The sequence below is a fragment of the Cebus imitator genome, unplaced genomic scaffold, assembly GCF_001604975.1.
Source record: "Cebus imitator isolate Cc_AM_T3 unplaced genomic scaffold, Cebus_imitator-1.0 Scaffold106, whole genome shotgun sequence".
NCBI lineage: Eukaryota > Metazoa > Chordata > Mammalia > Primates > Cebidae > Cebus > Cebus imitator.
This window is the reverse complement of record NW_016107421.1, coordinates 843381-864811: the sequence shown is the minus strand read 5'-3', so window position 1 is coordinate 864811 and position 21431 is coordinate 843381. Positions and strand designations below refer to the sequence as shown.

At 43.0% G+C, this 21431-nt stretch overlaps 2 protein-coding genes across 10 annotated transcripts in view; both read right to left on the bottom strand.

The window, feature by feature from the left end:
- MROH2A (maestro heat like repeat family member 2A) overlaps nucleotides 1–3636 on the bottom strand; it is a 57526-nt gene extending 53890 nt beyond the window's left edge. Inside the window, exon 1 of the mRNA XM_037741750.1 lies at nucleotides 3607–3636. The gene's annotated coding sequence lies outside the window, so the exon portion shown is untranslated. The remainder of the gene's footprint in view (nucleotides 1–3606) is intronic.
- Nucleotides 3637–5717: 2081 nt separating this feature from the next.
- LOC108310640 (UDP-glucuronosyltransferase 1-6) overlaps nucleotides 5718–21431 on the bottom strand; it is an 85234-nt gene continuing 69520 nt past the window's right edge. For 8 of the 9 annotated variants that reach the window (XM_017537706.2, XM_037741749.1, XM_017537705.2 and 5 more), the window contains 4 exons: nucleotides 12015–12146; nucleotides 11261–11348; nucleotides 10775–10994; nucleotides 5718–6757 (listed from right to left, as the gene is read on the bottom strand). In XM_017537706.2, the coding sequence (XP_017393195.1) occupies nucleotides 6460–6757; nucleotides 10775–10994; nucleotides 11261–11348; nucleotides 12015–12146 (738 nt within the window). In that variant the 3' untranslated portion in view covers nucleotides 5718–6459. Of the gene's footprint in view, nucleotides 6758–10774; nucleotides 10995–11260; nucleotides 11349–12014; nucleotides 12147–17927; nucleotides 18826–21431 lie in introns of those variants that run through there. The other variant, XM_017537703.2, reaches the window with a different exon arrangement.

Sequence of the window (21431 nt, the reverse complement as noted above, 5' to 3'; positions counted from 1 at the left end):
GGGCATTGTGGCGGGCGCCTGTAATCCCAGCTACTCAGGAGGCTGAGACAGGATAATTGCTTGAACCAGGGGAGCAGAGGTTGCAGTGAGCCAAGATTACACAATTGCACTACAGCCTGGGCAACAAGAGTGAAAATCCATCTTGAAAAAAAAAAAAGGAAGAAAGAAAAGAAAAGAAAGAAGGAAGGAAGAAGAAAGAGAGAGAGAGAGAAAAGGAAAGAAAAGAAAGAAAGAAAGAAAGAAAGAAAGAAAGAAAGAAAGAAAGAAAGAAAGAAAGAAAGAAAGAAAGAAAGAAGGAAAGAAAGAAAACAAAGAGAAAAAGAAAGAAGGGAAGGAAGGATAGAAGAAGAAAGAGAGAGAGGAAAAGAAAGAAAGAGGAAAACAGCCATGATGCAAATGGCCTGAGATGAGGGCCATGTACCAAGGAACTGAGGGGCTCAGTCCTACAACCATAAGAAACTGAATTCTCCAATAAGCATATGAGCTTGGAAGAGGTAGCTGAACTCCAGAAAGGACTGCAGCCTGTGAGACCCTAAACGAACAACCCAGTAAAGACATGCCCGGACTCCTGGACCATGGAACTGTGAGATAATCAATGGATGTTCTTTTAAGCAACTGAGTTTACCATAATTTGTTATACAGCAATAGATAATATGCTTAGTTTAATAGAGGCCCCTCTCCCTCTCTTCTAGACACTGATAACTAATGGCTAATGAGAAATCCATATCAGCAGCTCTCAAAACTCCTTTAAGGGGTCCTCTCAACATCCACAGCTTCTTAAAAATTGAGAAACACTAACATAGATGTCAAGATGGTGGAATAAAGGCTCTCAGAGGCTTTCTCCTCCTGTCCCACGTTCCTAAATCCTCAAAGGTCCATCCCATGGCTCTTTACTATCCCAACTCCCTTTTCCTTTAAAGGTTTTTAAAGAGCTACTCTGGGACCTAAATACTGACCTTCCTTTGGGGTCCTCTTCTGGATGAAACAAAAATTAACCACAAGAAAAAGCTCTGCCCTTTGCCCAATACACATCGATGAAAATGCGAATGGCAGAATTGGCTGTCAAAGTGAGGCAGTTGAGCTCTTCAGTCATATTTCTTATAGGAATGGGTCTCCTGGCAGGGTGGGAGGGCTTCACTAGAGCTATCACCGTTAGATCCCAGACCCTTGGAACTTTGAGATCCAACTGCCTCCCTGAGTCTCTGTCAACCCAGGGCTTTGAAGAGTGCCCAGGGCTCTGGAGTAAAAACTCCACATCATGTTGCCATTCAACATTTCTGTTATTCACATGTGTGTGGTGAAGTACAGGGGCCTGTTTGGGAAGGGGAGATGGTAGAAGTGGGGTTGGCTTATAGCCAAGTCTGAGGGAGACACAGCCTATGAGCCCTGGATGGGGAGATGTGGTCAGGACAGTTGGAGAGGAGAGGAGGGGCAGACCAAGAGGCCCTGGGGAGAGTACTCCTCCTTCCCAGAGACTGGATGACTTGTGGGATAAGAAAGTGGATTCCCACTAGCAGAATACTACAAGATAAAGAGCATCAAAAACAGGCAGGAGAGGAGGAATTCTGATTCCCTAACCCAAAAGTGGAGCCCAAAAGATTTCCCTGTCATTTATAGCTAGGAAAGACGATCCAGGTCACAGTTAGAACAATGAAATGCTGGCCTTTGGGAAATTTTCTATGCACTGCAAGACAACAGGAACAAAACTCAGAGACATCTAGGGCCAAGGCTGCTTAAGTGGAATTCCCACTCCAAGTTTGCCCATCCAGCCAAATGGGAGGAGTTCTTCAGCCTGTGCTTGGACACCTCTAATACCTGGGAGCTCGTTACTCTCAGGAGCAGCCTCTTTCTACTTCATGGAATTCAGATGGCTAGAAAATGAGCTTTCTTATCATACCCACATTTCTTCCCCATAAAATTCCTGCATCATTCCTAGCTCCATGCTTGGAGACACATCGATCACCATCTATAGACATCAGCAGCTATCCCCTGCCCCTACTTCCACAGTAGTGCCCTCTGCACTCCCTACTGAGCCTTCTTTCCCCTTTGAAAGATCACTCAGGTGATATGGTTGCAAGTCCATTCCACAGACCCAGACTGCATGCCTACCGTGTGCAGCTAAGCATGGCTTTCCATGCTGCAGTGGCTACAGGGTAGGTGGAACAGCTTTGTCCTCTGAAGGTCTTCAGATGCAACACATGAAAAGTGATACATTTAGAGCCAGATGTGAATGTGTCGGCAATTGCTGTGTAACAAACCACCTCAAAACTTAATGACTGAAAACAACTGATTATTATAGTTCACAAATGTATGAGTCGCCTGGGTGGGTCTGTGGATCTGTGCCGTGTCCAGCTAAGCACAACCAGACAGCTGGAGGGCTGGCCATTGGCTCGCTACTGGCTGAAGCGACTAGGGTGATAGGAACATCATGCAGCAGTGCTAGCCCAGGCTGTGCTCGCAGCAGCTGGGGAGGCTTCTTGAGGCCCAGACTTGAACCCAGTGCTCATCATCTGCTACATTCTATCAGCCAGGGCAGGTCACAGGACAGCCAGGACCCGCAGTCTGGAGAAATAGATTCCTCCTTTTCATGAGAAGAGTTGCAAAGTCACATTGTGAAGGATATGGCAATCAGGAGGGGTGGAGAGGGGGTCATTTTTAAATTACACACAGGGTGAGTGTGTGAGCCATGGCCAAAAGTAAGAGGCCCCTGAGCATGTTATTGAGAGAGGACATGAAGGCAGTGAGACCAGGGAGGAAGAAGTGGGCTCTGCTTGGTTTTCTGAATTGAAAATACTTTTTTTCACAGCGAAACCCTGCCTCTACTAAAAAATACAAAAGTTAGCCAGGTGTGGTGGTGTGCGGCTGTAGTCCCCTCAGCTACTCAGGAGGCCGAGGTAGGAAGAATGGCTTGAACCCAGGAGATAGAAGTTGCAGTGAGCCAAGATTGTGCCACTACACTCCAGCCTGGGCAACAGAATGAGACTCTGCCTCAAAAAAAAAAAAAAAAAAGGAAAATATTTTTTTTTTTTCTGATTATGACAACAATTTTGGACTCACAATCCACTCACAAAATCAGCTTCTCTTAGATGCCATCACTCTATGGCACTTTGCACCTCTACTTCTATGGGAAGTACCCAGGAAATAAAACACTTTATTTGTAGCAACTTGTGAGCTTAAATACACAAAAGGGCCAAGATGTAATGTGGGAAAATGGAAATATTGTGCAGAAGCTGATTGTATTAGTCCATTTTCAAACTGCTATGAAGAAATACCCAAGACTGGGTAATTTATAAAGAAAAAGAGGCTTCATGGACTCACAGTTCCACATGGCTAGGGAGGCCTCATAATCATGGCAGGAGGTGAATGAAGAGCAAGGGCACATCTTACGTGGTAGCAGGCAAGAGGAAGCATGAGCAAAAGGGGGAAATCCCCCTATACAACCATCAGATCTCGTGAGAACTCACTATCACACAAACATCATGGAGATAACTGCCTCCGTAATTCAAATTACTTCCCACTGGTTCTCCCTAAGGACACATGGAGGTTATGAGAATTATAATTCAAGATGAGATATGGCTAGGGACACAGCCAAACCATGCCACTGACCCAGAGGCAGCCTCTACAGAGTGGATTCTGTGCAGCTCACAAGGTTCTCTCTCCCCTTACCCAAGTAGCCACAGTGATGAGGTGGTGGGAGCCATGTTTTCTGTCTTTAATCCCTCTCAGCATTGCTGGTTGGACACGGAGTGGACACCTGACCCAGCTGGACCAATCAGATTCTGACTTTCAGGAATTTGGCACTCTAGGCCAGAGAGAATCCAGTCTGTCTCTTATGGGATCTTGGGAGCTGGGGCAGAGGCTGGGGGATGGTCCTGGGTGGACCAGGAAGGGCTTTGAAGGAGGGTGGATGTAGTTTAGGGATCACTGCACAGCCTCAAGGATGTAGGGCGGGAAATAGTGTGGAAAGAACGTTCTAGCCACTACCTAGGGAAGAAGGAGATGGAGCTGGGGTCAGGGAACCAGCTGAAATCTTCACTCTCCGCACCCCAGCTCCAACTTGAAGCTGACAAATTTAAAACTTCTGCTTGTAATGCAAAGCAAAAACAAACAAACAAACAAAAAGTAAAACAAGGCAAACAAAAAAAAAGTAGAGAAAATTCAGTACATGACAAAAAGGACATTCTGGTTAATGCAGTATGCACTCTTACCAAATCCTCAGGGTAATACACTCCAATAGGAAAGCAGAAAATATCCTCCAAAAAATAAACACAGACGGCTCAACGACTTGAAAACAAAGGCAACCTCTAATAATAACAATCACAAAAGCACATTGAAAACAAGTTCCTCCTTTTCTCCTATCAAACTGACAGGCTTTCTTTTTCAAAATAGTACTTTGTGCTAATGAGGGGGTGGGAACCTGTCTCCCTCACACGCTGATACTAACAGTTTGGGGATGCAGTGTGGGTATTTCTCAAGCTATTTGCCCAGGGTAGCAATGCAGGTGGTGCCCCACCCGGATCCCCTGTGTACCTCTTCAGTGACAAAGGCGTGTGCTTCTCTCTTGTCAGCTCCCTCTTTCAGAGTCCCTTTGTGGCCAAATGGAAGTGCAGAGAAATTACGACTACCTGGGAGTATGTCTTGATCACTGACAAGGCAAGTACTCAAACACCCAACACCCATGCTCCTCTTTGGGATAAGTCTGGGGTGTCTTTTCTCCACTGGCTCCCAGAGTCACTCAGCAGGATGAAGCTCCAGTTGCCCACAAGAGAGCCGGCTCCTGGTGGCCATCACCACTTCTCACTCTGCCAGTCCTCTATCGGAGTTTCCTTTACTTCCTAAATAAACTCCTGGCTCTTGAATCCTCATCTCAGGGGAACCCAGACTGAGACAACTAGCACTTTCTTGTAAGTGTTATAAAGCACGTTCCCACAGAAATAATAATGGGTATGTGGAAAAACTTAGTTACTAGGATGTCTAGTGAGGTCTTTTTTTTTTTTTGTCCCACTCTGTTGCCCAGGCTGGAATGCAGTGGTGTGATCTCAGCTCACTGCAACCTCTACTGCCCACCCCCGCCCCGTTCAAGGATTCTCCTGCCTCAACCTCCTGAGTAGCTGGGATTACAGGTGCCTGCAACCACGCCCAGCTAATTTTTTGTATTTTTAGTAGAGACAGGGGTTTCATCATTGTTGGCCAGGCTAGTCTCTAACTCCTAACCTCCTGCGATTCACCTGCCTTGCCTTTCCAAACTGCTGGGATTACAGGCATGAGCCACCGTGCCCACTGGGGTCTTTTTTTTTTTTTTTCTAATTAAACAAAATAATAAAAGTGAATCCAACCAGAAGCTGTGGTTAAATAAATCCTGGTATATCCATGAAATAGAATACTGCTTGATCACTGAAAATGAATTAAATATTATACAAAAACAGCTTGGGAGAATCTTCATGACAGAGTGGAAAAAAGAGTGTTAGCAAACACTAAGTATATTCAGTGTATCTGCAATATTTGTAAGTATGTGTATTTGCCAAGTGGGGTTATTCTGGGCAATGTGATTACTGGCTATTTTTCTTTTCTCATCCATTTATTTGTGCACATGCAATGAAGGTGTGTGTGTGAGGCTCTATATTTTCCAAATTTTCTGTCATAATCACATACTACTTTTGTAATTAGAAAATGAAACTTAGCAATAAATAAATGCAACACCAATGAAAACACTTAAATATAATTTATATGAATTTATTAAGATATTTTTAGTTGTAGGAAACATCAGAAAAAAACACACATGCCCAGCACTTCATTGCTGTGCTTTGGGTTTTTATCAAATTCAGCTACCTTTGACATAAGCATTAATCATCTTCTCAAATACACCACCTACCAATTTTATAGCATCATTCTTTTTCCCCAAAGCAAGAAATCATATGCTGTTCTCAGTGCACTCCAAGCCATTCATTCATTTCACCTATGCTCTGAAGGTACAAAGGTTCCCCTTCTTTAAACACTGAAGGTGACATCTATGTAGCATGGACAGAGACGAGGACCGACCATTATTGGTAAAGGATCAATCGCAACCATCTACAGAAGCCAAAAGATAAAGTTAAAACTGCCATTTGAAGTAAGGGCAGTGGCGGGACCGCCTATGAATCCCATACTCCAAAGCAGGCCACTTTTCTAACTAAGAAAAGTAACATAGAATGCCAGCCTGTCCGCGTGTCCTCTGAAAGATGGCCCGTGTCATCCTGATCGAAGACACTGGAGGAGGCACAATACATATTCAATTATCTTTACTGACTAATGATTTGATTATTTTTATTTAAGAAAAAATTTTAAAGCACTCTAGGGCTGATTAATTTATACAAAGTATTTCCTTAATAAGAATAAAATGAATTTAACACTGATTCTGTTTTAAAGTTTGGAACTGATTAGGGAATCGTTCAACATTTCACCTTATTTCCCACCCACTTCTCAATGCGTTTTGGATTTGTGGGCTTTCTTAACTCGCCCTTTTTTCCCAAAGCATTTCCGGTAGCCGTAGGCACAACATTTAAAGGCAATGAAGGCCACTGTCAGCACGATGGCCAGGAGGAAACCAATCACGTCCAAGGAATGGTACTGGTACCAGGTGAGGTCGTGGGCTGCAGGTCGCAGGTGTGGCGCGCCCTTGTGCCTCATCACAAACTCCACCCAGAACACCGCCAGGTCCAGTGGCTCCACCGGGCGGTCCTTGTGAAGGCTGGAGAGGCGCATGATGTTCTCCTTGTAGCTAAACACAAAGACAGTTTCGTTATGCCTAGAACACCTCTGGTCATGAACAATCCTCCCTTTATGCTTGCTGCCAGCTAGGAAGGCTACTAGATTTTCCAAACTTGGGAAAGGAAACCTGTTTCTATTATTATTGTTGTTGTTGTATTTAGATACAGTCTTGCCCTGCTGCCCAGGTTGGAGTGCAGTGGCACAACCATAGCTCACTGCATCCTCCCCTCAAGCCATCCTCCCCCCTCATCCTCAGAGTAGCTGGAATCATAGGCATGCACCACTATATCTGGCCAATTTTTAAATTTTTTGTAGAGACAGGGTCTCACTGTTGCCCAGGCTGTGTTACTATTATAACCTGAAAGGGAACCACACACATATTCTTAATAAATGTTTTTGATCTCTTTAAAAAAAGGAAGAGAAGGAAAGAAGAAATCAAGGAAGGGAGGTAGGGAGGGAAGGAAAAGAAAGACCAAAATTATATTTCAGAAATATTTTAACCTTGCTTCTACTTTTCTTCTTAGTGATATTTTTGTGAAAATTTTCATTATACTTTCATACAGTAAAATGAAAAAAGGAAAATACCATGTCAGAAATTATAAATAGTCTGAAGTTTGTAAACAACCACCTCTGGCCAAAGTAAAAGGCATTTGTAAGTGCCAAATTCAAGGTGATGATATATTTGTAATTCCGTCATTGAAACACTGAGCTGTCCAGGTGCCAGATTCAGCATGAGGCTGTGCCTGTGCAGCCACTTAGTGCAAAATGGATTTCTGTTTACTCCGGACAGTGTTGATAGCCCAATCAGAACATCTCAATCCAAAATGGGTTAGGTGCTTCAACCCTTGGTGCTAGAGGTATGAAGAGGAGGCCGAGGAGGAAGAGGAGAGGAAAAAGGAGGAGGAGGTAGAAATGGGAGAAGAAAGAAAAAAAAAAAAAAGACCCTCCTATTCAGGACTGATCATGATCACTGTTGACTGATAGGGTTTGGATGTTTTTCCACACTCAGATCTTACGTTGAGTTGTAATCCCCAATGCTAGAGATGGAGCCTGGTGGCAGATGTTTGGATCATGGCGTTGGATCCCCTGTGGCTTAGTGCTGTCTTCCTGACAGTGAGTTCTCTCGAGTTCTTGTGAGAGCTGGTCATTAAAAAGCGTGTGGCACTTCCTTCCCAACTCTCTCTCTTGCACATGATTTTGCCATGTCACGTACAAGTTCCTGCTTTGCCTTCTGCCATGAGTAAAAGCTCCCTGAGACTCCCCCAGCAGCCAAGTGATGTCAGCACTATGCTTCCTGTATAGTCTGCAGAACCACGAGCCAATGAAACCTCTTTGCTTTATAAATTACCCAGTCTTGTGTATTTCATTACAGCAATGCAGGAACAGCCTAATTAATACACTTGTCTTTAAACATATCTGTAGTGTTATTTAGAAACATTATTATAATGTAATATTAGTATTGGGCTATAAATCATGTTAAACATCATCTTCCTTTTATGTAAATCTTAAGATGGATTTTCTTGGAAGCTCCTTTTTTTTCTTCTTATAATTATTATTTTTAATGAGATGGAGCCTCGCTCTGTCACCCAGGCTGGAGTGTAGTGGCACAATCTCAGCTCAAAGCAACTTCTCCCTCTCGGGTTCAAGTGATTTTCCTGCCTCATCCTCCCAAATAACTGGGATTATAGGCACACACCACCATGCCTGGCTAATTTTTTTTTTTTTTTGGTAGAGATAAGGTTTCCCCATGTTGGCCGGGCTGGTTTCAAACTCCTGACCTCAAGTGATCTGCCCACCTCAGCCTCCCATAATGTTGGGATTACAGGAGTGAGCTATTGCACCTGGCCCAAACTTTCATTAATTCATTCGGTAGTTATTGAGCACCTATTATGGCCTGGTCGTCTGCATAAACTGGTGTTTAAAGATTTTCCACTTCTTTTCCTTTTGTGCAAGTACTGTCCCAGCTCAGAGTGTTGGAATCGTGCAGATTCACAATCAGACAGAGATGGCTCAAAAATGAACAGATGACAGGTAGTTAATAACTTGAGCTCACTGATTTGTGTTTTTTAAAAACTAATGTATTAGGGAACTTTCACCAAGTCATTCTTAGATTACAAGAAGTTATCTATACTGCTGAACAAAGAATGAAAATTATATTAATAATGTGAGCCTCAAGAAGGAGCTGCATCAGCTCAGGGAATAGGTCAGATTTTAATGATATTGATGTGTGATCAGCATGTCCTGATATTGAGGTGGACAGAAGAAGCTGCTGGAAGGGAAGAAATGGGAGCACACCACCCAGCACTCCAGGCACTTAACTTTTCTTTTTTCTTTTCTTTCTTTTATTTATTTATTTTTTTTGAGACAGGGTCTCACTCTATTGCCCAGGCTGCTGGAATGTGGTGGCATGATCATGGCTCACAACAGCCTCCAATTTCTGGGCTCATGCAATCCTCCTACCTCAGCCTCTTGAATGGCTGGGACTACAGGTGTGTACCATGGTGCCCAGCCAACTTTACTCTTTTATCCAGTGGCACCACACACACATTAGCACCTCAAAGGTGGGAAGTCAGTCATCAGTCCTCCCCTGTTATCCCTTGCTCAAGCTGGTGTGTCCCTCTGTGTTCTATTTCCTCTCAACTGAACATGTTCCCCCTCTTCCCGTCTGTCTTCCGGGCTGTTACTTCCTTTGAAAGGAAGTAACCACAGGTGAAAGCAACTGACATTCTCATACACACACACACACACACACACACACACACTCATTTGAATGCACATGTGTACACCCACACATGAGCATACCCACATGCACAAACACACACGCATGTATAAACAAGAAGCAGCTTCATCAGCTCTTTTCTTTATAAATTACCCAGTTTTGGGTATTTCTTTACAGCAATGCAAGAACAGCCTCATACACTGTCTTTAAATATACCTGTAGTGTTATTTGGAAACATTATTATAACATAATATTAGTGTTTGGCCATAAATCATGTTAAACATCATCTTCCTATTAGGGTCTTGGGGTTTTTATAGGCACAGCATGGGGGAATGCCATTGTTGGATTTCATCCAACAATAAATCCAACTATCTATTGCTGGATGAAATCCACCATGGCCACCACTTCTTCCCAGAATGTTCTGATAAGCCTATTACCAGTGAGCCTGACAGTAATATACTAATTTTCATGCAGAAATCACTTGCCTTTTGAACCACTTTCAGGGCCATGTTTGAACAAATTTGCCTTTGCTTTTATTCAAAGCCTTTGTCTGTGATATCTTATAGCTCCCTCATTCATAAACTCCATGGACAAAATTTCTCACAGGTTCCAGTGCTGCGAAAAGCTGTACTTCTAAGCATTTGAGTTGTTTTTCTCTCAAGGATACTTCTTATAGTACTTCTTTCTGTGCAGTAATGTATGGATCAGATATCTATTATGTCAACTTTTTTATATAAATTGGCGTTTTAAATCTACCAGGGAAAATACAATTTTAAATAAATTTTATGATAAATTATGTAGGAATTAAAGGATCCTTTTATAAAGTGAATAATAATCTCTAAATTATCTTACTTATAAATCCAGGTCAGGCACGGTGGCTCATGCCTATAATCCCAGCACTTTGGAAGGCCGAGGTCAGGTGGATCACCTGAAGTCAGGAGTTCGAGACAAGCCTGGCCAACGTGGTGAAACACCATTTCTACTAAAAAAAATACAAAAATTAGCCAGGTGTGGTGGCGGGCACCTGTAATCCCAGTTATTTGCGAGGCTGAGGCAGGAGAATTCCTTGAACACAGGAGGTGGAGGTTGCAGTGAACCAACATCACACCACTGCACTCCAGCCTGGGTGACAGAGCAAGACTCCATCTCAAAACAAAAGAAAAAAATCCAGATTTTTATGTATTTGTTTTCATGTTTGAAACAATGCTATTAAATGCTACATAAATGTTTTCATACTTGAAACAGCTTATCATGAATGCCTGAATGCCATGGCCGAGGTACAGTGTTCTTCTATATCTTCTGTGTTACCTTTTGTCATTGATGACTGCCTTTAGCGCATTTTCTAAATCTTCAGAAGTCATTTCAAGAACATTCAGGGTCACGCCAGCTCCCTTAGTCTCCATGCGCTTTGCATTGTCCATCTGATCACCAAACAAGGGCATCATCACCATGGGAACGCCATTGCATATGCCTTCATAAATACCGTGGGAGCCAGAATGGGTGATAAAGGCACGAGTCTTCGGGTGAGCTGAGGTGCAAAATAGGGAGGATGTCAGCAGTCACGTCTCTGAGTTTCACAGTCTGACACATCTAAGTTCTGAAAACACTCCAAAGACTCAGTGTTACTCACATGCCCTTGCAGAAATTTCCAGAAGAAAATGTGGGTTGAGATGCCCCACTAGATAAAAAGCTGTGTAGGATATGTTGGCCGTAATATTTTCAAGCTCAACAATCCTTTAGAACAGCTGTGCTTAAGCCATTTTCTTAATTTGACCCTCCAATCTCCCAACATACCAAGCAGATCATTTTGGGGTAGCCACTTAACGAGTATCGTATTGTTCGCAAGATTCGATGGTCGGGTTCCAGTGTACCGCCACAGGACCTTGGAGGACAAAAAGAACAGAATGGAAAGAAAGAACATAATATGACTAAAAAACAAATCTGCTATACTAACTAGAAATAGGGGGTCCTCTGAAGGAACATAACCTTCAGCAGAGTAGGAGACTCAGTACTATGAAGGCTTCTGAGGACTGGCAACTTTCAGTGTCTTGTTTTGGAGGTTTATTTGGTATATGCACTACATGAATTTGTGAAAATTTATTGAGCTGTACACTTAGGATTTTTTCACTTTCCTGCACTTCAAGGGAAAGTTTGCTTAATAAAACAAGTGATGTAGAGCTATAACAGCAGAAATATAAGACATAAATTCAATGTCCTAACCAACAGCTTTTTGGAGAAATACTTCTATTTAATATGAAGAAACAATATCCTATTTATTTTATTTTTAAATAAATTCTTCCTAATACACTTTTGAGTCTCTTAGAAAAAATCAGCCTTCCGAGTGCAGCGGATCATAGTTTGAGTATTTGAGAGTCAAACTGAAAACAATGACAACAACCACGGCCAAAAACCTTTGGGTTAATAGTTGGGAAGTGGCAGGGAAAAGCTGTCTGAAGTTCCAACTAAGAGAATTAATCTAGAAGCTGGAAGTCTGGGGCTAGAGCTCCTGTGAAAACAGATATGAGGCCATAGTATAGAATCTTCTTACTGTCTGAGGGATTTTGCCCAAAGCATCAGCAATTTCCATAGCTTTCTTCTCTGGAATTTCTGAGACCATCGATCCCAAAGAGAAAACCACAATTCCATGTTCTCCAGAAGCATTAACGTAGGCTTCAAATTCCTAGAGCCAGAAGAGAAATTTTCAGTTAATTTTTTTCTCATATTATTTGAGGACTACATACAGTAAGTTATGAATTACATATCTTCTTCTTAAGAATATGATTAAAGGCACATGTGTTTGAAATAGAGTAAAAAATATTAACATGCAAGTTTTACAGTACTTTCCTCTCCTTTACTTCCTTCTAAAGGAGGAAGGCTTCTTGCTTACAGAATTATCTATGGGCTTCTTCCTTGAGATGCAAAATCCAGGTAATGTGCTAATTTTCCAAAAGAAAAGCACAGGTACATGCACACGCATGCACACACCTGTACATACACACAGTGACAATTCCACTTAGAGGACAGAGAGCAAGGCATCAGTGATAGGGAAGGGAAGAGCTGGGAAGGGCGTGGTCCCTTTAAATGGTATGAACGTGGGGAAGTGCTGGGTAGAAGACGGTGTGGTCCCTGGTGAGGGCTCCACCTCCAGGCCTATGCCCACGGACCTAGGCAAGGACAGGCATTTTTGTTTTCCTGCCCAAATGTTGCATTTCCCGAAACCACCCTCGCCTGCTTACACCCCCATCCTGTGCCTATAAAAACCCCAAGACCCTAGCAGGCAGACACACAGGCTGGATGTCAAGAGGAACTTAACAGGCACTGGCACGTTGGCAGGCCACCGACCAGCAGAATGACGTAGAGTTTGGCTGAGGCAGTTGGAGGAGGACCTAGGCCAGTAAGCAGCCCAACTCCAGGGGAAAGCCTTCCTACTCCATCCCCTTCTCGCTTCCCCCATCTGCTGAGAGCTACCTCCACTCAATAAATCCTTGCACTCATTTTCCAAACTCAGGTGTGATCTGATTCTTCTGGTACACCAAGGCAAGAACCCCAGAATACAGAAAGCCCTCTGTCCTTGGGACAAGGTAGAGGGTGTAATTGAGCTGACTAACACAAGCCACCTATAGATGGTAAAACTAAAAGAGCACACTACCACACGCCCACTAGGGCTTCAGGAGCAGTAAGCATCCACCCCTAGACACTGCCGTGGAGTCAGAGCCCCACAACCTGCCTGTCTGTATGCTTCCCGAGAGGTCTGGGCAGCGGGGAACTGAGAAAGTGAGCCACGTCCCATGTCACATGACCTGTGAGGGGGACAAAGACACTTTTCCTGTTTCATCAGCATGGCAATTCTTTTCCCACTGTAGATTTTCAGTGGTCCACTGAATCTCCCAAGAATCTCTCAAATTGTTTTATGGGTTTATTATTATTATATATATTTTACTTTAAGTTCTGGAATACATGTGTAGAATGTGCAGGTTTGTTACATAGGCATACATATGCTGTGGTGGTTTGCTGCACCTATTGACCCATCCTCTAAGTTCCCTCCCCTCGCCCCATAATCCCCAGCAGGTCCTGTTGTGTGTTCTTCCCACTGTGTCCATGTGTTCTCATTGTTCAACTCCCACTTGAGAGTGAGAACATGTGGTGTTTGGTTTTCTGTTCCTGTGTTAGTTTGCTGAGGATGATGGCTTCCAGCTTCATCCATGTCCTTGCAAACAACACAATCTTATTCCTTGTTATGGCTGCATGGTATTCCATGGTGTATATGTACCATATTTTCTTTATCCAATCTGTCGTTGATAGGCATTTGGGTTGGTTCCATGACTTTGCTATTGTAAATAGTGCTGCAATAAACATGCATGTCCATGTGTCTTTATATTAGAATGGTTTGTATTTCTTTGGGTATATACCCAGTAATATGATTATTGGGTCTAATGGTTTTATGTTTCTAAAAAACACTGAGGGAGCTAAGAAGATTGTGTGATGTGGCAGGGCTTGCCCAGAACCGGGGGGTTCCCTGGGACATGTGACTTACAGGGCTAGAACCTGAACAGTCCTGGGGAAGCCAGGATGCTGGTCACCCTAGATGTGAGACACCCTAGATGCTGAGACCTCTGACAGGGCTCAGCAAACACAGTTTGCACAGCAGGTCTCCTGCCAAGCCTGATTCGGAACATGACCAGGAAAGCCCCAGACACTGACCATCCTTCTCGTAAGGTAAGCCCCATCTCCCTGCCACCCTCACCAGCCCCAGGCCTTCGTGAGTCCTCTGATTCATAAGGGCTGTGTCTTGGCCTTTTCCCTGGGGTGAGTCATCCTCTCCACCACCATGCTGCATTTTTGGTTTGTAGCAAGAACATCCTGAGGATGATTTTATGAAGTCCTTCCTCCCTAGGGTCTGCACTACATCTCTCTCCTCTCTCTCTCTCTTTCTTTCTTGGAGAGAGACAGCTCATTCCCAAGTGCTCTTCAAGCTCTTTCTTCTGAGTGATGGTAAATGGCTTGCCTAAATTTCCTAGGGCCTTTGCTCCTTCACGAAACCCACTCTTTACTCTGAAGCTCACCTGGAAAGGGCTGAATCTAAGTACTTCTCTTTGTACACCCTCCCATGCCCATTCAGCAATCAGCAGGATGTGATTCACACAAAATTGAACCCACAGGTCCATAAAGGTCCGAAGTTAAATAGCTGGATATCACGAAAGTTTAAATGGCACAAGAGTTCATGTAGAGATTCACACAGGGCAAACTGCAGAGAAGTTGTTATCATGGCCAACTCCTACCTGAACCAGCTCTTATGAGGCTCAATAAAGGTGTAGTCCATCCCCTACTTGGCAAAGCATCCCTTAAACTTTGCCCTGATTTCACAGCTACTGGAATAACTAAAGAGTGAAGCAACATATTAACTAAAAATAACACTCCAATCCCCCACCATTGTCCAAAAAAAGATGAGATCGCTCTGAATGAGAGAATTTCCCTGCTCTGATGAGACTTCCCCACCCAAAATGAGACATATAACTCCAAAATTTTACTAAGAATTTTGTATTTTTAGTTTAGGCTTTTAATAAGATTTTCCCTTCCCAAATGCATTTCTTTTTTCCAGAATTCTTCTTTAGCACTTAGACACCATGTTGGACACCTGTGACTTCACCATGATGCATTCTCAGTAACCCACATATATCTCAACCTTCCCTGCTCCCAAGCTTTCCTCTCCTGGCCATCTCGAAGTCTCTGTCCTCACTAATCTTACATTTGGTTGTTTTTCTCAGACCTAACATTGTGATTGTCATCTGTGAATCACTGCTATCTCACCCTGGCAGGGGAGCGACATCCTGGAATTCTTGAGTTTCATTCCTTTTCTCCCAAAGTTGTTCCGCTATCTCTTTTCCTTCAGACACACCAAAGACATGCCAATGCTAGGCTGTGCTTTCTCTATGGACTTCTTTGTGCAATAAAGGTTTTATCTTTCTTCTTAAAGTTCAGGAGTTTTATCAAGAGTATTGAGCATAGGACAATCACCACAAGAGGAAGGGAAGTCTAAAGTAGCATGTTCAGTTAACAAAGGAAAAAATAAAAATAGTAACTTGATCAACCAGTAAAAATCCAGAAAAGGGAGAATGGCAAAGTCAACTAAACATAGTAAACCGAGAGAGTTACAATCAAATCTATCAATTGTTAGACTCAAACAGACAAAATGCACTATTAAAGCAACAGTCTAAGCAGATTAACAATACCAGCTCTATGTTGTTTAAAAAGGAAGAAAGCTTGACAACAAAGCAGTACTAAAGATGCGCCAGGGAAGTGTAAACAAAAATAATACAGGAGTGGTGATATTAATATGTAAAAAGCGGAATTTCAGATTAAAACATTCAACAAGACAAAGAAGGTTACTAAAAGATACAATTTACAAAGATATTTTCACACCTAAGCCTGCTTGCACCAAACAAGGCAACAACCAATATGCAGTCCACACAATTCACCACTCAGACATTTGTGGTTATGTCAATAAATGCCAGAAAGCCAGCTGATAAAGTTCGGTGCCTCTCCTATAAACATCCTCACATAAAGAAGGAAATTATTTAAATCAATAAAGACTATTGCCAGAAAACAATGACCAACATAATTCAAAATAATGAAATGATAATCAATTTCTATTAAAATAGGGAATCTTTGCTATTGCCAAAATTATTCAGCTGTTTTTAGAGATTCTAATAAATTCAATAATCCTGATATTTGGCATGGAATTTAGAACAGAAGAAACCAAAATTTCTTTATCAGCAAATGACTGTCTATTATTTTTACTATGAAAATCAATATTTTGATGAGATACCTGAATAGTGAGTAATCAGCTAGAGATAGAAATGGAAAAAATAACATTCACAGTAATGACCCCAAAAAACCTGTAAAACACCTAAGAAAAGATGATTGAGAAAGAAACAGAACAAACGTTTTTTAAACTACGAAATATTTTATCTTTTTAAAGGAAGTGTTTAAAGTCACAACAACAAAAAATCCTGTAATACAAATTGTAATGTTCCTCTGTGGGGAACTAGATTAGATCCCTAGTGGAATACACTGTGTGTGGTACACAAATACCATGAAATACTGTTTCGTAGTTTAAAGAGTCATAATATTTAAAACTGGAGTAATATCCATGACATATTGGTAAGTGAGCAGTGGGGATGCACTCTTACTCTATTTTGTAGAAAAAGCAGCCAAAAAATTCTGTATGTGTGTATATATATTGGTATGTAACAGCTGGAGTACAAAGAACTATAAAGAGCTATTGGGGAGTACTCTCTACCCAGTAACCCAACCTCAGTTGGCACCTTTCTTCTCATTCGTTCATTTATCACGTATTTGGTGAGCACCTATTCTGTGCCTTAGGTGCTGATATTTGTGGGGCGCCAAACACATGCAGACCCATTGGCAGGTGTTGAGGAGGCAGCATCCAGTGGATGTGATTAATGCAAAGTCACATGTGCCCCCACAGGGCTCATGATGTGAAGCGGACAATCAACAATTATCTTAAGTGAAGCGACTGCCATATTTGATGTGCTATGAAGGAAACTGCACAGGAAATTTTAAAAAGTAACATGCAAGTCATGTTGGAGGTATAGTGAAAATAAGGTCTGGTGCTCTCCGAGGGTGATTATCAGTCCCTTAATGGGAGCCAGACCCAGCACTTGGGAAGTACCTGGGCTGCCAGTAGATCCTCAGCCAATCTTCAAAGGATAAATGAATGAACGCTCACTGAAATGTCACCTCCTCAGAGAGTCCTTCCCTAGCCCTCCACCTGAAGGAGTCTCTCCTGTTCTTCTCTATCCTCTCTGCTGAGATTTAGATGAGGATGTGAACGCTACTTTTTGCATACCTCAAACTCTGTGAGTGAAAAATGTACGCAATGGCATGAGAATGAAACCCATGACCTTTCTGTATCCTGTCAGAACCTGACTGGTGATTCACTCACTGGAAGAGAAGGGAATGCAAAATCCAGCTTCTTATTGGAATATTTAGAAACTGGAGTTTTAACCAGGATCACAAAGGTAACTTTTATTACCAGGATCTATCATCAAAGCATGATTTCATCAGTCCTGAACTTTGTCTGCCCGACTGAATCCAGGGCAAGGTGCAGCCTTCAATTAAGTTTTCTGCAAGGTGTCCCAAATCCAGCATTCTGTGCTTATGGCATTTAACAGCTTGTTGTTTCTAAATGATTACTATCCACTGGAGCACACAGAGTAAAACGTCCAAGCCATGCTTTCCAAAAATCTCAGATACAAAGAAATCATCCAGAAGATGATGCCAAAGACAGACTCAGGCCTAGGAGTCAGAAATTAACAAAAGAGGGCATTTTAAAGTATCTCAGCATGCTCGCTCTACATATATCTGGGGTTAGTTAACCAAACCAAAGTAATACCTCTGAAAGAATATATGCATGTAAAGGTCCCACTCCAATACACACCTGGGATAGTGGATTTTTGAGCAGGCAGTTGATCCCACCAAGGAAAATCATACTGGGCATGATGGGCCTGGGGTAATCCTTCACAAAATCACTTCTAAACAGCCAGATAGCTGCAGAGCTCAATAGGTCCTGGACAGTTACATCTTTCTGAAGGAATTCTGAGGCAAGGGTTGCATACGGGGAATAAACAATGTTGCACAGAAAGTTCTGTGAAAAGCCAATGAGCATGTTCTTCACCCGCTGCAGGAAGGTCATGCGATCTGAGTTAGCGGACAGAGTCCTGGGCACGTAGGAGAATGGGTTGGGGCACTGGGTAGCCTCAAATTCCAGGTGGCATGGCAGTGCATGCAAGAAGAATACAGTAGGCAGAGACAGGTGCTGGGCCACGATGGGGCCACAAGGAAGGAAAGGGTCTGTCAGCATGACATCAAAGCTGCTTTCCGCCAGGAAGGCAATGAGCTCCTTGTTGTGCAGTAAGTGAGAACAGCCAGACAAAAGCATAGCAGAGTCCTTTTTTATTTTCTTGTATGTTTTGATCACACGCTGCAGGAAAGAATCGTTCTCAAAAACATTATGCCCAAGACTAACAAAAGACTCTCTCACATCCTCCTTTTGGAATGGCACAGGGTACGTCTTCAAGGTGTAAAAAGCTCCCTCTGTGATGTACATCGAGGCGTCGGGTGCTAGGACCACTATTTCATGCCCCCTCTGCTGCAGCTGCTGGATGATCCCAAGCATGCTTAGCCAGTGGCTGCCATCCACTGGGACCAAGAGTATCTTCCCAGCATGGGACACTACTGGGCCCAGCACACACAGCAGCAGGCCCAGGACAAGCTGGCATCTGCCCCGGGACTCCGCAGCCATGGTGACTTTGCTCCTGCCAGAGGTTCACCCTCTCCTATTTATATAGATGGCAAGAATCAATCGATAGACCAAGTTAATGTTTGATTGTGTCACATGACTATAAAGCCGTCAGTACACAAAGGTAGCAGGGTGTTCACTTTCACAGAAAAGAAGGGGGAGCTTTACTAGGTTTCTTAATAGGCAACAACAGTTGAACTGGCCGAAGTTTCATACGCAAATCACATTCTTGAGTGAACACAGCAAAGTAGCTCCAGCACCTCTGGATCCATTAAATTAGTACTTCCATGGACCAAGAAGTGTTACCAGAGGGGTTACCATTAGGCTTCGTTTTCAGAAATTAAACAGAAAGCTTTTTAGAAAGCCTTTTAGAAAGAAATGAACACAACATCACAACCCTCGCTTTCGCTATGGAAACCTTGCTGAGAGTGCCGCTCCACAGCTTCCCGGGCACTGCCTGCTCACTTGCATCATGGGCTGCATTCCTTCATCCAACAAATATTTATTGAGTCACAGCACAGTGTGAGGTCTTGAGGCTGCAGGAGAGCCCACCACATGAGTCTCCTGCCTCCTCAGAACTCACGCGCCACCAGGAGAGCCAGACTCACCATTTAAACAGATGAGCAGGAACTTAGAAAGCGTGAACCATGCTAGGAAGGAAATGAACAGGAAGGTGGGGGGTGCGACGTGCTGGGGTAGAGAATGACCAGAAAGGGAAATTCACAGGGGGTGCACGTTCACGGAGCTCTTCCCCAAGGACAGGTCTGTATTTAAATAGTGTGAATCTGAAAGAGCAGCCCTGTAACATAGACCTTGAGTGGCTAACTGGACCTGGATTTACAATCGAGCCAACTGGCCCTTTACTCTGAGTGTCCTGAAAACCTGTACATTTTCATAGTTGAGGTTTTCGGCCCTCACCTGAACCAACCAATCAGAGCTCACCCACCTCAGCCACTCAGGGCTCAGCTTCATCAACCAATCAAAGCTCAGCTGTAATAACCAATCAGAATGCAGCTGCATTGACCAATCAGAACTAAGCAAGTTCCTAGCCTTCCTTTGCATAAATGGACCTGATTGGGAACCTGGGAAGGAACTTTTTGCTGTAAAACCTGCCTTCCTTGCTTTCTGTGGCATTCGCCTTCATTGTATACTAGAGGCTGTAACTCCCTGGTTTGCAAACTGTTCACTAGAACAAGATCTCTCTCTTCCAAATTCCTTTTCAGAGAACTTTGTTCACAACAAGAAACCAAATAGCTAAGCAAATTCAATTAAGCTAAATTGTACTCATTACATTGACCCAAGGTTCAGGGGAAATAAGGCATTTTGCGAAATTCTGATGACTGAGTTGAAGGCAAAGGAGAAAGATAAGCAAAAGCAGTAATTCAAATTTGTATGTATTGAGCATGGACTCTGGGGCAAGTATTGTGCAGCCAGAACTGTAAACGTTTCAATCTTTTCTTTTGGGATATACCACTATTCTATACAATCCCAAGATAATTGCACAGATCCCAACATTTAAACCATACACATCACTGGCCAGATATACCTGGGGATGTGCTTGGAGGATCATAGAGAAACAGCTAACTAAACTTTGGTGCCCTGTGGAGCATATTAACAGGAACTTAGGGTACCCTCTCTTCTGCTGCTTAGAGTTGAAGCTCTTCCCCACACCCAATCACTCTCTATTTTTTAGGACCAAGATTCTGGGAAAGCAGAAAAGACAGCAATGCTTTCACTCTTTGTTGTATCCTTATCTGCAATTCTGAAATTCACAGTTCAATTTAAATCTTAAGGATGATAATTCTTCCAAAGTCTCAATGCCATGCGAGTTCATTTGCAGATTACAGAGCACAACGGGACTATAAGCACACAAGTCACCACTGTAATGATTTTATGACTTTCGAGGCATCATGCAGAGCTTCCAAGCTTTTTGGGGCTGCTGCTGCTGTGTACTTGGATGGTTTGGAGCCACAGCTCTGTCCCTGACCAGAAGATATTTACTAATCTGAATAGCAGCCAATTCACATTCATGCTCATGAATTACAACAGAGAACCACTATTAAGCAATCCAATAAATCTCTGCTCTGGAACCAAAGCAGAATCCATTGCTAATTCCCTCATCCACCAAATATTTATGGAATGTGTGAGCCCTACTATATGCCAGACACTATGCTAGGAACTAGGGCCAGAAAGCCAAGTTAGAAATGGTCCCGACTGTACAGAGGGGTCAGGTGAACAGAGACAAACTCACGACTAGGCAATTACAGGGCATGGTGCTCTGGGGCCTGAGAAATCACACAGCAGGGCAGCAACGTGATGGTCTTGCTTTGGGGGCTACTAATGGGTGAGATGTCCATGGAAAGCATTTCTGGAATCCTTTCAAAGGTATTTTCTTTTTAAGCTGAAGACAGAAGTTAATAGGCCACCACTTGACACACTCCCATCTCATCAAATCAGAATGAAGAGGCTTGTTACTAAAGGAGCAACATAAACATGTCCATTGCCCTGTCGATCATCTACAGGACCCTCCAGGGAAACAAAGCCATCTTCCTTGAATCTCCACAGCATTTGGTTCTGCTCTGCCTTGTATCTTTTAGCAGTTTGCAGATCTGTTCTTGCTATTAGACTATAGCTATATCCTAT